The 17,036-nt window shown below is 48.0% G+C and overlaps 2 protein-coding genes across 7 annotated transcripts in view; one reads left to right on the forward strand and one right to left on the reverse strand.

Annotated features, from left to right (window-relative positions):
* Positions 1-2,863, reverse strand: part of MCM3AP (minichromosome maintenance complex component 3 associated protein) — a 135,712-nt gene extending 132,849 nt beyond the window's left edge. For 2 of the 4 annotated variants that reach the window (XM_073577525.1, XM_073577523.1), the window contains exon 1: positions 2,538-2,783. The gene's annotated coding sequence lies outside the window, so the exon portion shown is untranslated. Of the gene's footprint in view, positions 1-2,537 lie in introns of all 4 variants that reach the window. The other 2 variants (XM_073577522.1, XM_073577524.1) reach the window with 2 other exon arrangements.
* YBEY (ybeY metalloendoribonuclease) overlaps positions 2,796-17,036 on the forward strand; it is a 29,674-nt gene continuing 15,433 nt past the window's right edge. For 2 of the 3 annotated variants that reach the window (XR_012232581.1, XR_012232582.1), the window contains exon 1: positions 2,796-2,926. Coding sequence is in view for 1 of the 3 variants with exons in the window: in XM_073577530.1 (XP_073433631.1) it covers positions 2,874-2,926 (53 nt within the window). In the remaining 2 variants the exon portion in view is untranslated. The remainder of the gene's footprint in view (positions 2,927-17,036) is intronic. The other variant, XM_073577530.1, reaches the window with a different exon arrangement.

The following is a 17,036-nucleotide window of genomic DNA, read 5'->3' on the forward strand; positions in this document are numbered from 1 at the left end:
GTCAAGTCACAGGCAGAGGGTCATACACAGAGAGGTAGCGCAGTACAAGAGGGACAGGCAGAACTCGTAACAGGGACAGAACCGGATCAAAACCAGACAAGCAAGCAAGATATCAGGCACAAGGGCACACGTACACACGAGGTCAACTAACTCAGCCGAGGGCAGCAGTATAACTGACACCGGACCTAGGTCAAGTGAGCATTAAATAGCCGCCCTCTGCCAGAGAGAGGCAGAAACAATTAACCCCTGTCTGACCAGGACGGGCCAAAGACAAAGCCCATCCTGGATCATGACATTCGCAGTTTATTTTTTAATTTTTTATTATAGGATATTTGTGTTTTTAGTTTTCTCAGTGTAATGGTCATGTGTTAATATGCACTTACATTGTGCATACACATTAACTTACTTTCTAAGTTCAGACTCCAGTTTTTTTATATATACACGAGTGGCAGTCTATACACATTATACAGGTCAAACTGCATTTGCTGTATATAAATAAAAAAGCTTTCATCCTGGTACTCACCTGAAAAGGGGGGGGGGGGGGGGGGATCAGGTGGGGCCACTGTCCAGCCAGTGTCGAAGGTGCTGAGGACTTGGAGCGAATGCCGACCAGGGTTTGGCGAGGAGAGCACTGTTTGTTCTCTGATGCTGGTAATGGCCAGCGTCAGACAGAGTGAAGCTCAGGCATCCTGTGCGCGCCGTGGCGGCCTTTTCAGACTTCTGCACAGGCCCAGGTACGCGTGCTCTCCTGCTTGCCTGCAGTGACCAGAGTGACAGACGCACGAAAGAACGACCGTGGGCCGCCGTGGCCCTGGTCAGCGCTTGCACCAAGAGAGCACGTGCACCAGGATCTGTGCAGAAGATTTAAAGGGCCGGTGGCCCATTTTGTAGCTCGCAGCCGGAGGCAGCCGGATCCACGTTATCTGACTGCAGGGCAGCCTTCTGTCTCCCTGCCGCCTGAAGCCAAATGCTCAACTGGACTCATTATAGGTGCACCCCTGACTATATGGACGACTATGGGGCGCATTATACAATATGGAGGACTATGAGATGCATTATACTATATTGAAGACTATGGGGCGTGTATTATACTGCATGGAGATGAAGCAAGGCTCATCCCTCGCCGTGTCATTCAGCACTCATACAACCCACTATTTCTATGGCACACCAGCGGGCACACAGCCCTGGCAGCCATTAGAACACAACTAGCAGCTGTATTGTGGATGTCGGAGAGCGGAGCTACAGCCAGGCATGCTGGATAGGTGCCCAGTCAGATACAGGGGGGTGATTCCTAATAGAACAGGCAGTGGGCATCGTCCACAAAACTACTACTCCCAGCATGTGGGTACAGATCCCACAGTCTGAACAGAACAACAGCATGTATGGCGAGCAGCTGCTTATAGGCAGGAGTTCCAGGACAATGATTCCACATCTGCACTGCAGACACGACTGCACTGTGTCCGGCTCACATCCATGTGCCGAGGAGCCATGTGAGACTGCGGGAATGGATGAGACAGAGCAGCATCTCTGACACTGTGGAGGCTATCCGCATAGCTGGGGGCGCACATCATGTGACTGAGGCCTCGTGTGCGCAGCAGAGGGCGCTCAGTACGGGAGGAGCAGTAGGTACCGGAGTCTTGCGCACAAGGCTCTTGTTTGGCTGCACAAGCATGCATTAAACCCCTCCTAGGGCCCAACAAAACCCCACAAGCAAGCATTAACCCACCTCCCCTCTCAGGAGCCCATCCAGACCGAAGCGTGCATTAACTCCCCAGGGGCTGAAACAGAGCCCGCAAGAGTGCATTAACTCTCCAGGAACCCAACCAGACCCCACAAGTGTGCATTATCCCCTCGGCAGCCCAACTAGATCTCGCAAGCGTACATTAAAGGGAATCCGTCACTTCTTTTTTGAGATATCATATAATGATATCATTCAATTGTGTGTCACATAAGGATTCTCTTAGTACTTTTGCTTCCCCCTGACCCCGCACCTTTCATGCATAAATACCTTTTTTATATCTGTTCAGATGTATGTAAACTGCCATGGTCCGGTCCGCTGGGCGGGGCTTATTCAAATGCTTCCCCCTCCCTGTCTTGCTCTGCGCAAGAAGAAATGCATAGAGCAAGACAGGGAGGGGGGAGCAGGTGAATAAGCCCCGCCCAGTGGACCGGACCATGGCAGTTTACATACATCTGAACCGATATTAAAAAAAAAGTATTTATGCATGAAAGGTGCGGGGTCAGGGGGAAGCAAAAGTGCTAAGAGAATCCTTATGTGACACACAATTGAATGATATCATTATATATGTCAAAAAAGGGGTGACAGATTCCCTTTAAACCCCCGGCAGCCCAACAAGACCCCACAAGTGTTAATCCCCTGGGAGCCCAACCATACCCCAATAGAATGCATTAACCCCCCTCAAAGCTCCCAGATTACACAAACATTAAACCCCCAAATCCCACTAGACAGCCCCAAGTATCAGGCCCCCTCACCCAGAAATCTAAAAAAACATCAAGCCGTTAATTAATAAACACACCTGTTTGTCAACGAGGACTCTGACCTCTGGCTTTGCTCCCTGCAGCAGACAGACGCCGGCATCATGCTGAGACAAATGTCTAATGACTCTTCCTGCCCATACGAGTGACCATGAGCCAGAGGAGAGCTAAGACCAGACACAGGAGACCTACAAGACGGCGGAGCCCGGGAAGCCACACACCATTACTCACGTTAACTGCAGGACGAGCGGGCGCACCTCTTCCAGGAGAAAAACATACACCAGCCTGAACAACCGCTAACTTCCGGTGCAAACTGTCTTACTTCCGGTGCATGCATTCTCGCGTTCATCACAAATAATGTTCCCCCTTGTACCGCTATGAAAGTTCCGCTTTCGCTCAGAGTCCAGAGGCTTCCAAGTTCCTACATGCGGTAGGTGGATTGGACGCGGTGCTCTCGGATCTCATCATGTGATAGTTCTAACCCTGTCCTGTGTGATACTGTCTGCTGAGCCGTGTATCTAATCCTGTCCTGTGTGATACTGTCTGCTGAGCCGTGTATCTAATCCTGTCCTGTGTGATACTGTCTGCTGAGCCGTGTATCTAATCCTGTCCTGTGTGATACTGACTGCTGAGCCGTGTATCTCATCCTGTCCTGTGTGATACTGCCTGCTGAGCTGTGTATCTAATTCTATTCTGTGCGATACTGTGTGCTGAGCTGTGTATCTAATTCTATTCTGTGCGATACTGTGTGCTGAGCTGTGTATCTAATCCTCTCCTGTGTGATACTGTCTGCTGAGCAGTATATCTAAGCCTTGCATGTGTGATACTGACTACTGAGCCGTGTATCTAATCCTATCCTGTGACAGTCTGCTGAGCCGTGTATCTAATCCTATCCTGTGATACTGTATGCTGAGCCGTGTATCTAATCCCATCCTGTGTGATACTGTATGCTGAGCCGTGTATCTAATCCCATCTTGTGTGATACTGTCTGCTGATGCTGATCCGTGTATCTAATCCTCCCATGTGTGATACTGACGAGCCGTGTCTAATCCTCTCCTGTGTGATGCTGTTTGCTAAGCCGTGTATCTAATCCTATTCTGTGTGATATTGTCTGCTGAGCTGTGTATCTAATCCTCGCATATAAGATACTGACTGCTGAGCCGTGTATCTAATCCTATCCTGTGTGACACACTTGTGCTGAGCCGTGTATCTAATCCTCTCCTATGTGATACTGTATGCAGAGCCATGTATCTAATCCCATCCTGTGTGATACTGTGCTGAGCCGTGTATCTAATCCAATCCTGTGACAGTCTGCTGAGCCGTGTATCTAATCCTATCCTGTGATACTGTATGCTGAGCCGTGTATCTAATCCCATCCTGTGTGATACTGTATGCTGAGCCGTGTATCTAATCCCATCTTGTGTGATACTGTCTGCTGATGCTGATCCGTGTATCAAATCCTCCCATGTGTGATACTGACTGCTGAGCCGTGTCTAATCCTCTCCTGTGTGATGCTGTTTGCTAAGCCGTGTATCTAATCCTATTCTGTGTGATATTGTCTGCTGAGCTGTGTATCTAATCCTCGCATATAAGATACTGACTGCTGAGCCGTGTATCTAATCCTATCCTGTGTGACACACTTGTGCTGAGCCGTGTATCTAATCCTCTCCTATGTGATACTGTATGCAGAGCCATGTATCTAATCCCATCCTGTGTGATACTGTGCTGAGCCGTGTATCTAATCTTATCCTGTGTGATACTGTGTGCTGAGCCGTGTATCTAATCCCATCCTGTGTGACACTGTCTGCTGAGCTGTGTATCTAATTCTATCCTGTGTGATACTGTGTGCTGAGCTGTGTATCTAATCCTATCCTGTGTGATACTGTGTGCTGAGCTGTGTATCTAATCCTCTCCTGTGTGATACTGTATGCAGAGCCGTGTATCTAATCCCATCCTGTTTGTTACTGTGCTGAGCCGTGTATCTAATCCTTTCCTGTGTGATACTGTATGCTGAGCCGTGTATCTAATCCTCTCCTGTGTGATGCAGTCTGCTGAGCCGTGTATCTAATCCCATCCTGTGTGTCACTGTCTGCTGTGCTGTGTATCAAATCCTATCTTGTGTGATACTGCCTGCTGAGCCATGTATCTAATCCTATCCTGTGTGTTACTGTCTGCTGAGCCATGTATCTAATCCTTTCCTGTGTGATACAGTCTGCTGAGCTGTGTATCTAATCCTATCCTGTTTGATGCTGTGTGCTGAGATGTGTATCTAATCCTATCCTGTTTGATGCTGTGTGCTGAGATGTGTATCTAATCCTATCCTGTGTGATGCTGACTGCTGAGCTGTGTATCTAATCCTATCCTGTGTGATACTGCCTGCTGAGCCGTGTATCTAATCCTCTCCTGTGTTATACTGTTTGCTGAGCCGTGTATCTAATCCTCTCCTGTGTGATACTGATTGTATTATGTGAGAACTGCCTGCTGAGCTGTGTATCTAATTCTATTCTGTGCGATACTGTGTGCTGAGCTGTGTATCTAATTCTATTCTGTGTGATACACAGCTCAGCAGGCAGTATCTAATCCTATCCTGTGTGATACTGCCTGCTGAGCTGTGTATCTAATCCTCTCCTGTGTAATACTGTCTGCTGAGCCGTGTATCTAATCCTATCCTGTGTGACACTGTCTGCTGAGCTGTGTATCTAATTCTATTCTGTGCGATACTGTGTGCTGAGCTGTGTATCTAATCCTATCCTGTGTGATACTGCCTGCTGAGCTGTGTATCTAATCCTCTCCTGTGTGACACTGTCTGCTGAGCCGTTATCTAATCCCTTCCTGTGTGACACTGTCTGCTGTGCTGTGTATCTAATCCTATCTTGTGTGATACTGCCTGCTGAGCCATGTATCTAATCCTATCCTGTGTGTTACTGTCTGCTGAGCCATGTATCTAATCCTATCCTGTGTGATACAGTCTGCTAAGCTGTGTATCTAATCCTCTCCTGTGTGATACTGTCTGCTGAGCAGTATATCTAAAAGCCTCGCATGTGTGATACTGACTACTGAGCCGTGTATCTAATCCTATCCTGTGACAGTCTGCTGAGCCGTGTATCTAATCCTCTCCTGTGTGATACTGTCTGCTGAGCCGTGTATCTAATCCTATCCTGTGTGACACTGTCTGCTGAGCTGTGTATCTAATTCTATTCTGTGCGATACTGTGTGCTGAGCTGTGTATCTAATCCTATCCTGTGTGATACTGCCTACTGAGCTGTGTATCTAATCCTCTCTTGTGTGATACTGTCTGCTGAGCCGTGTATCTAATCCTATCGTGTGTGATACTGCCTGCTGAGCCATGTATCTAATCCTATCCTGTGTGTTACTGTCTGCTGAGCCATGTATCTAATCCTATCCTGTGTGATACAGTCTGCTGAGCTGTGTATCTAATCCTCTCCTGTGTGATACTGTCTGCTGAGCAGTATATCTAAGCCTTGCATGTGTGATACTGACAACTGAGCCGTGTATCTAATCCTATCCTGTGATACTGTATGCTAAGCCGTGTATCTAATCCCATCCTGTGTGATACTGTATGCTGAGCCGTGTATCTAATCCCATCTTGTGTGATACTGTCTGCTGATGCTGATCCGTGTATCTAATCCTCCCATGTGTGATACTGACTGCTGAGCCGTGTCTAATCCTCTCCTGTGTGATGCTGTTTGCTAAGCCGTGTATCTAATCCTATTCTGTGTGATATTGTCTGCTGAGCTGTGTATCTAATCCTCGCATATAAGATACTGACTGCTGAGCCGTGTATCTAATCCTATCCTGTGTGATACACTTGTGCTGAGCCGTGTATCTAATCCTCTCCTATGTGATACTGTATGCAGAGCCATGTATCTAATCCCATCCTGTATGATACTGTGCTGAGCCTTGTATCTAATCTTATCCTGTGTGATACTGTGTGCTGAGCCGTGTATCTAATCCCATCCTGTGTGACACTGTCTGCTGAGCTGTGTATCTAATTCTATCCTGTGTGATACTGTGTGCTGAGCTGTGTATCTAATCCTATCCTGTGTGATACTGTGTGCTGAGCTGTGTATCTAATCCTCTCCTGTGTGATACTGTATGCAGAGCCGTGTATCTAATCCCATCCTGTTTGTTACTGTGCTGAGCCGTGTATCTAATCCTTTCCTGTGTGATACTGTATGCTGAGCCGTGTATCTAATCCTCTCCGGTGTGATGCAGTCTGCTGAGCCGTGTATCTAATCCTATCCTGTGTGATACTGCCTGCTGAGCCGTGTATCTAATCCTCTCCTGTGTGATACTGTTTGCTGAGCCGTGTATCTAATCCTCTCCTGTGTGATACAGTCTGCTGAGCCGTGTATCTAATCCTCTCCTGTGTGATACTGATTGTATTATGTGAGAACTATATGGCGGTATTATGTGTGATCTGTATCTATTATCTGCAGAAAGTGGACCCATTCTAGGGTGGTTCTGGCTGAGCACCTGCACATGGGTCTGGGGTAATAGAGGGGACAGCATGCCCTCCAGTTAGGTGCAGTCAGGGGAGGCAGCTGAAGAGGGGGGGTCTCATTTTTATCGTTACTATACGGCTACATTTTCCCCAGCCTGCTTCCCACCGTCACCCCAGACTGCACCTGTCGCCTCGCTTTCACACATCGCCAGGACAGGATCTGAGGCGGGGAATGGGGTCTTTTCATGCAAAGTCTGGATCAGAACAGGCCATCAATCAGCAGAAATGTTTCCTGGATTTCTGTGGAGCAGACGGTCCATCCATGTGTATAAAAGACAGTGCTCTATGTACAATCCCTGGCTGCTCCGCGCACCGAACAGGGTGCCCCCCATAGACCAGCACACTGCTCTCCTGAAAGACTCTGGTCTGCCATCACCCTGCCATCCTCAGTGACTGTCTACTTGTCAGTATAACTTTGCAGTCACCAACAAAATGGCTGCTCACTGTGTTTCTAAGTGTCATCCTCGCTTTTCCCTTAGCAAACACCCAGAAGGAGGAGAGGAGACATCACACCCGTGTCAGCAGACTCAGCCCATAGTTACTGCACTCATAATGTGAGCTAGTTGTACACTAGGTTTTTGTGTCAAGTTTCAGTAGCTGCTCCCCTAGTGTTTAAAAGTGGAAATAACAAACCTTTTAAAATTATTTTTAATATTTTACTAAATTATAAACAAATATTTTTTAAGAAAATTGAAACATTAATCCTTTACATTTTTTTCAATTAGTGGAAAAAAAATGTTTTGATGGCACCTTCCCTTTAACCCATAAAGTCCATGGCTGGCCACACACCACTATGAATGAGGCTGTACCCCAACCCTCCAGTATGGCTGAGGCTACACCCCAACCCACCACTGTGGCTGAGGCTGCACCCCAACTCACTAGTATGTCTAAAGCTACACCCCATCTCACCAGTATGGCTGAGGCTGCACCCCAACTCACCAGTATGGCTGAGGCTGCACCCCAACTCACCAGTATGGCTGAGGCTGCACCCCAACTCACCAGTATGGCTGTGGCCATGCCCCAAATCACCAGTATGGCTGAGGCTGCACCCCAGATCACCAGTATGGCTGAGGCTGCACCCCAAATCACCAGTATGGCTGAGGCTGCACCCCAACTCACCCGTATGGCTGAGACTGTAGACCAACTCACCAGTATGGCTGAGACTGCACCCCAACTCACCAGTATGGCTGAGGCAGTACCTCAACTCACCACTCTAGCTGAGGCTGTAGACCAACTGACCGGTATGACTGATGACTGGGGCTGCTCCCCAACTTACCAGTATGGCTGAGGCTGCACCCCAACTCACTAGTATGGCTGACGCTGCACCCCAACTCACCACCATGACTGAGGCTGCACCCCGACCCACCAGTATGGCTGAGGCTGCACCCCGACCCACCAGTATGGCTGAGGCTGCACCCCGACCCACCAGTATGGCTGAGGCTGCACCCCGACCCACCAGTATGGCTGAGGCTGCACCCCGACCCACCAGTATGGCTGAGGCTGCACCCCGACCCACCAGTATGGCTGAGGCTGCACCCCGACCCACCAGTATGGCTGAGGCTGCACCCCGACCCACCAGTATGGCTGAGGCTGCACCCCGACCCACCAGTATGGCTGAGGCTGCACCCCGACCCACCAGTATGGCTGAGGCTGCACCCCGACCCACCAGTATGGCTGAGGCTGCACCCCGACCCACCAGTATGGCTGAGGCTGCACCCCGACCCACCAGTATGGCTGAGGCTGCACCCCGACCCACCAGTATGGCTGAGGCTGCACCCCGACCCACCAGTATGGCTGAGGCTGCACCCCGACCCACCAGTATGGCTGAGGCTGCACCCCGACCCACCAGTATGGCTGAGGCTGCACCCCGACCCACCAGTATGGCTGAGGCTGCACCCCGACCCACCAGTATGGCTGAGGCTGCACCCCGACCCACCAGTATGGCTGAGGCTGCACCCCGACCCACCAGTATGGCTGAGGCTGCACCCCGACCCACCAGTATGGCTGAGGCTGCACCCCGACCCACCAGTATGGCTGAGGCTGCACCCCGACCCACCAGTATGGCTGAGGCTGCACCCCGACCCACCAGTATGGCTGAGGCTGCACCCCGACCCACCAGTATGGCTGAGGCTGCACCCCGACCCACCAGTATGGCTGAGGCTGCACCCCGACCCACCAGTATGGCTGAGGCTGCACCCCGACCCACCAGTATGGCTGAGGCTGCACCCCGACCCACCAGTATGGCTGAGGCTGCACCCCGACCCACCAGTATGGCTGAGGCTGCACCCCGACCCACCAGTATGGCTGAGGCTGCACCCCGACCCACCAGTATGGCTGAGGCTGCACCCCGACCCACCAGTATGGCTGAGGCTGCACCCCGACCCACCAGTATGGCTGAGGCTGCACCCCGACCCACCAGTATGGCTGAGGCTGCACCCCGACCCACTCCGCACACCTCGTACACACGCGGCTCCGCTCTGCACACCTCGTACACACGCGGCTCCGCTCTGCACACCTCGTACACACGCGGCTCCGCTCTGCACACCTCGTACACACGCGGCTCCGCTCTGCACACCTCGTACACACGCGGCTCCGCTCTGCACACCTCGTACACACGCGGCTCCGCTCTGCACACCTCGTACACACGCGGCTCCGCTCTGCACACCTCGTACACACGCGGCTCCGCTCTGCACACCTCGTACACACGCGGCTCCGCTCTGCACACCTCGTACACACGCGGCTCCGCTCCGCACACCTCGTACACACGCGGCTCCGTAGACACATGGCATGGCTCTGCTCCATACACCTTGTACAGTCATGGCCAAAAGTTTAGAGAATGACACAAATATTAATTTTTACAAAGTCTACTGCTTCATTTTTTTCTAATGGCAATTTGCATATACTCCAGACTGTTATAAAGAGTGATCAGCTTAACAGCAATTACTTGCAAAGTCAATATTTGCCTAGAAAATGAACTTTATCCCCCAAAACACATTTCAACATCATTGAAGCCCTGCCTTAAAAGGACCAGCTAACATCGTTTCAGTGATTGCTCCATTAACACAGGTGTGGGTGTTGATGAGGACAGGGCTGGAGTTCAATCTGTCATGATTAAGTAAGAATGACACCACTGGACACTTTAAAAGGAGGCTGGTGCTTGGCATTATTGTTTCTCTTCTGTTAACCATGGTTATCTCTAAAGAAACACGTGCAGTCATCATTGCACTGCACAAAAATGGCCTAACAGGGAAGAGTATCGCAGCTAGAAAGATTGCACCTCAGTCAACAATCTATCACATCATCAAGAACTTGAAGGAGAGAGGTTCCCTTGCTGCCAAAAAGGCTCCAGGGCGCCCAAGAAAGACCAGCAAGCGCCATGACCGTCTCTTAAAAGTGACGGGATCGGGCTACCAGCAGTGCAGAGCTTGCTCAGGAATGGCAGCAGGCAGGTGTGAGTGCATCTGCACGCACTGTGAGGCGGAGACTCTTGGAGCAAGGCCTGGTCTCAAGGAGGGCAGCAAAGAAGCCACTTCTCTCCAGAAAAAACATCATGGACAGACTGATATTCTGCAAGAGGTACAGGGAGTGGACTGCTGAGGACTGGGGTAAAGTCATTTTCTCTGATGAATCCCCTTTTCGATTGTTTGGGACATCTGGAAAACGGCTTATTCGGAGAAGACCAGGTGAGCGCTACCACCAGTCTTGTCTCATGCCAACTGTCAAGCATCCTGAAACCATTCATGTGTGGGGTTGCTTGTCAGCCAAGGGAATGGGCTCTCTCTCAGTCTTGCCTAAAAACACAGCCATGAATAAAGAATGGTACCAGAATGTCCTCCAAGAGCAACTTCTTCCAACCGTCCAAGAGCAGTTTGGCGATCAACAATGCCTTTTTCAACATGATGGAGCACCTTGCCATAAAGCAAAGGTGATAACTAAATGGCTCAGGGAACAAAACATAGAGATTTTGGGACCATGGCCTGGAAACTCCCCAGATCTTAATCCCATTGAGAACTTGTGGTCAATCATCAAGAGACGGGTGGACAAACAAAAACCTTCAAATTCAGACAAAATAAAAGCATTGATTTTGCGAGAATGGACTGCTATCAGTCAGGATTTGATCCAGAAGTTGATTGAGAGCATGCCAGGGAGAATTGCTGAGGTCCTGAAGAAGATGGGTCAACACTGCAAATATTGACTTGCTGCATTAACTCCTTCTAACGCTCAATATAACCTTTTGTTACTCATAATATGATTGCAATTATATTTCTGTATGTGATAAAAACATCTGACAAACACACATAAAAACCAGAGGCCAGCAGATCATGTGAAAATATAATATTTGTGTCATTCTCTAAACTTTTGGCCATGACTGTACACACGGCTCCATACACCTCATGCACACACAGCTCTGCTACATCCACCCTGTAAACCCCTCCTGACCCCACACAGAAACTTTACCTCATCCAGCACCATGAGAACCAGCACAGACAGCAGTGTCTTGCATACACAGGCCCCTGATCATGTGACCCCTGACTCCTCCCCTCCTGTGACCTCATCACATTTCCTGTGCAGTGTGTACCCAGAACAGCCATCGCGGATTGCACGCTCCTGAATGCACGCCTTCCCCCTGCCTCAGGGAGTGGTGCACCGTGTTTGAGACCTCTGCCTTAAAGGGACTTTGTCAGCACATAATGACTGTTCAAACCACGTACAGGCGCTCGGTGCTAATAATTAAAATACAGCTTCCCCCCTGTATGTTTTCTTGTTTTCCCTCTACCTCTGCCCTTCTCTGGCTCTAAAAAGTCAGAACTGTCAATCAAAGAATAGGAGGTGGAGACAGAGGGAAAACAAACAGGGAAGGTGCATTTTAATGAATGTTCCTTTTTATCCGTTTATGATTTGTTTTATTTTCTCCTTGATGTATACACTGTGTCGTGCTTTAACCCCTTTACCCCCAAGGGTGGTTTGCACGTTCATGACCGGGCCAATTTTTACAATTCTGACCACTGTCCCTTTATGAGGTAATAACTCTGAAACGCTTCCATGAATCCCGGTGTTTCTGACATTGTTTTCTCGTGACATATTGTACTTCATGTTAGTGGTAACATTTATTTGACATGACTTTTGTTCATTTGTGAAAAAAACGTTAATTTGGTGAAAATTTAGAATTTTCATGCCCTTAAAAGAGAGAAATATGGCACACAAAAAAATAATAAATAGCATTTCCCACATATTTACATTACAACAGCATAATTTTGGAACCCAATTTTTTTTTTGTTAGAAAGTTATAAGGGTTAAAAGTTGACCAGCGATTTCTCATTTTTACACCATTTTTTTTTTTTTAGGGACCACATCACATTTTAAGTCACTTTGAGGGGTCTATATGATATAACATACCCAAAAGTGACACCATGCTAAAAACTGCAACCCTCAAGGTGCTCAAAACCACATTCAAGAAGTTTATTAACCCTTCAGGTGCTTCACAGAAATGTTTGGAATGAAAAAAAAATTAACATTTAACTTTTTTTTCACAAAAAAATTACTTCAGATCCAGTTTGTTTTATTTTACCAAGGGTAGCAGGAGAAATCAGACCACAAAAGTTGTTGAACAATTTATCCTGAGTACGCTGATACCCCATATATATTCAGGTAAACCACTGTTTGGGCGCATGACAGAGCTTGGAACGGAAGGAGCGCTGTTGTGAGTTCATTTTCCCCTTCGTCACTGAGGTCTGGTGAACTCCCTATTCTGGTGGAGGAAGGTGATGAGCCTGATTATCAGGCACCTGAGCCTAATGAGGATGACTGGCTGAGTGGAGTCACGGACTGGATATAAGGCTGCCGACTCCCTTCTGCCCTGCGGGTGATTTCTCTGTGGACTTCTAGGACACCAGTCTGATTCCTGCTCCTCTAAAGCTAAGTTTTCTGTTTTGCCTGTTAGCCTTTTTGTTTTGTTTTTTGTTTTCCTTGCTTTTCTGTATTCTGCCATTCCCTGCTGGGGTGAGCTGAATCTCCTTTTGCCTGTAGCTCTGTCTTCAGAATATTCCTGAGTACTGACATATAGCTTTTTTGAAGCCTAGCGTCTTCAGGGCCTTTTTCACTGTCAGTCTGTTGGCTCTTATTTTCATAGGGTTTTTCACGGATTGCAGACAGCAGCCTTCCTGTCCTTTTCTATCTAGTTTAGATTAGATTAGATTAGATTAGATAAACTTTATTGATCCCGGAGGAAATTACAGTATTACAGCAGCAGAACAAAGATCAAGAACATTACAAGAACAATACACACTTTACAAAATAAGTCTATATGGACAGCAGATGCGGATAGACTGGTACTTGTAACTCACCAATTCCCCCCCATACACTTTGAACTTCATTTAGTCTTGGGATGCTTTACACTTATACATTTGTTAAACATCCCCACAGCTGTCGGAACAAACGATTTTCTATATCTTTCCTTTTTACACATTAGTTGGAGTAGACGCTTGCTGAATGTGCTCTTTTGCTTCGCAAACAGTTCATAGAGCGGGTGTGTATTGTTGCTCATTATAGCCTTGCATTTCTTAGTAATTCTATCCTCTAATACCTCCTCGAAAGTCCTGAGTTGTAGACCCACCGCCGCACTAGCCTTCTTGATAAGTTTATTCAGCTTATTCGCGTCAGCTGTGCGCACACTACTACCCCAGCATATAATTGCATGAAAGATTGCACTCGCCACAATGGATTGGTAGAACATTTCAAGCATTTTGCTACACACATTAAACGACCTTAACTTCCTTAGGAAGTAAAGTCTACTCATCCCTTTCTTGCAAACCTTCTCCATATGGCACCTCCAATCAAGCTTGCTGTCCAGGTGAACCCCCAAATATTTGAAATTCTCCACCATCTCCACATCCTGACCATCAATAGTGATAGGTAAGCAATCCTTCATGCACCTTCCATAACTCAACACCAGCTCCCTGGTTTTCTTTACGTTGAGTTCTAAATGGTTAGCCTGGCACCAGTCAACAAAGTCCAAAACCACCCTTCTGTATTCCTCCTCCCCCCGGTCTCTCTCAATACCTCCGACTATCACTGAGTCATCAGAGTACTTCTGAAGGTGACAAAGGTCTGATTTATACTGAAAATCAGCTGTGTATAACGTAAAAAGGAATGGCGACAGCACCGTTCCCTGAGGGGCTCCAACACTACTCCGCACACTATCCGATACGGCCGCCCCCAACCTCACAAACTGTGGCCTGTCCGACAGATAATCAATGATCCAATTCACTAGTCCCTCATCAACCGCCATTTCAACCAGCTTTTTACGTAATAATAGTGGCTGTAAGGTGTTGAATGCACTGGAGAAATCGAAGAACATGGCACGCACAGTGGTTCTATCATTGTCCAAAAAGGAATGTACTGTTTGTAGTAGATACGCTACAGCATCGTCCACCCCCAGACTCTGCCGATACGCAAACTGAAGGGGGTCCGTAAAAGCAGACACCCTCGGACACAAGTAGGCAAGTACAATTCTCTCCAAGGACTTCATCACATGCGATGTTAAGGCCACCGGTCTATAGTCATTATGGGAGCTCGGGAAGGTAGTCTTGGGAACCGGCACCAGGCAAGAAGTCTTCCATAGAACTGGTACTCTCTGTGATTGTAAGCTCCAGTTAAACAGGTGCTGGAAGACAGTGCACAACTGATTCGCACACACTCTGAGGACACGTGGACAGATACCATCAGGCCCTGCTGCTTTACCCATGACCAGCTTACTAAACTGTTCCCTCACATCATTTTCGGAGATCAAGAAAGACTCCGACTTCCTCCCCCCAGTTGATATTGCTCGTCTCTCCCCGGCCCTCTCCTCTGTTGACATGGCACATTTATTGTTGAATCTGTTGAAAAAAACATTCATTTCATTAGCCATGATCAGCCCCCCACCCCCCTGATCTGACCTTGCCTTAAACCCAGTCAAAAGCTTCATTCCAGCCCACACTTCTCTGGAGTTGTTATGTGACAATTTATTTTCCAATTTAATTCTGAATGCTTCACGGGCAATCCTAATTTTCCCCTTTAAGTCTCTCTGAACAATTTTCATTTCCTCCTTGTCCTTCCTTTCAAAAGCTTTTTTTTTCCTGTTTAGTAGATGTTTCAATTCTTTTGTAATCCAAGGCTTATTGTTTGCAAAACACCGAACCTCATGAATAGGTACAATATTGTCAGTACAAAAGTTGATGTAATCAGTAACTCTCCTGGTAACCTCATTAACATCATCATTCGGTTCCCTGGCACATAACACCTCCCAGTCTGTGCATTCAAAGCAGTCTTGTAAAGTCTTTTCAGCTGCCGGAGACCATTTCCTTATCCGTTTAATTGTCGCTGGTTGTTTGCAGACAACTGGTTGATAAGCTGGAGACAATAGTATGAGATTGTGGTCAGATTTCCCCAGGGGGGGCAATGCAGATGATGAGTAAGCATCCTTAACACTGGCATAGAGGAGATCCAATATATAATTGTCCCTTGTAGAACATTTGACATATTGATAGAATTTTGGTAATGAGATCTTGGCTCTATTAAAATCCCCAGAAATGACAGTTAGAGAGTTAGGGTGTTTCGTCTGAAGCCGGGCAATCACCCCAGACAGTACATCCCCAGCTGCCTCTGGATTTGCAGATGGTGGTATATACGACACCACTGCAATAACAAGAGAGAATTCTCTAGGCAGATAGTAAGGCCTGAGGCCCACTGCTAATAGTTCAATGTTTGGGCAACAATGTCTCTCCTTTACTGTTACATGCCCCTGATTACACCATCTGTTGTTAATGTACAGTATCACTTCTCCACCCTTCTTCTTACCGCACTTCACTCTGTCCCTGTCAGCCCGAACCATTTGAAACCCCGGTACCGATATACTTGAATCCGGGACGTCCTCATGCAACCAGGTTTCTGTAAAGCACATGAGACTGCATTCCCTGAACTCCTTCTGGGTCTTACTCAGAGCCAGCAGTTCATCCGACTTGTTACCAAGCGATCGTACATTACCCATGATGATGGATGGGACTGCAGGTTTAAACCTTCTCCTCCAGGACTTGGTCTTCTTGCCTGCTCTGCAACCTCTGAAAGGTCTCCTCATTTCCCGTGGAACATGTGGTATTGCAACTGCTGGAGAAGACTTTGTCCTGCGCATTTCCAGAAGACGACTCCTTGAATACACTACTCGATTAGCGACAGACCTAGGGACAACCATCCGATCAGTGATTCCATCCATCCCGGGAGACCTCTCCGTGGCATACTGTATACGGTGCTCTCCGCTGAGCACATATGGCTGTATCACTGACACAGGCTGTGGGCAGCAGCATACATCCGTCGGTAGTATTAGCTGAGATGGACCATATTGCGTACCCCAAAGTGGCCATGCCAGCAGGGGACTTGTGGGTGGTAGTGGAGGATCCGGGTAAAAACCATATGCAGTGTGCCCGGCAGCAGTAGAAAGTGTGGGGGTGTGCTGCATTTTCCATCCCACAGCAGACCAGCGTGCAGGAACGTCGCAATCCACGAGATGAAAACGTTGCATAGATCCAAGGTTGAAATTAGAGGTCCAAAAAGACATCAGGAAAGGTATAAAAGACTGTAACAAACAAAATAAAATAAAATAATAGCTGCTGCAATGGGCTGCCACTAGCAAGGCGCCCTATTGTCTCCACAGTCTGGCAGAGAGCAGACAGGCACGTCTGCACACCTCTGAGTCCAATGTAGAATAATCAAAGTTAGCTTTGGCCCCGTCTTTGCTCAGTCTATCTTTCTGTCTGTGTTAGTATTTTCATCTTGCTTCACCGTCATTATATGTTGGGGGCTGCCTATTGCTTTGGGGTCTGCTCTGGGGCAGTTAGATTTCCCCTTTTTTTCTTTAGGCCTATTTAATTCTCCGGCTGTGATCGAGGGGTCTAGGGCATCGTAGGAACCCCCCACGGCTACTGCTAGTTGTGTTGATAGGTTCAGGGGTCTGCAGTCCGATAGCTGCCAACTTCTCTGG

This window comes from Dendrobates tinctorius, unplaced genomic scaffold, assembly GCF_039654945.1.
Source record: "Dendrobates tinctorius isolate UK_male_01 unplaced genomic scaffold, ASM3965494v1 ptg000056l, whole genome shotgun sequence".
Lineage (NCBI taxonomy): Eukaryota > Metazoa > Chordata > Amphibia > Anura > Dendrobatidae > Dendrobates > Dendrobates tinctorius.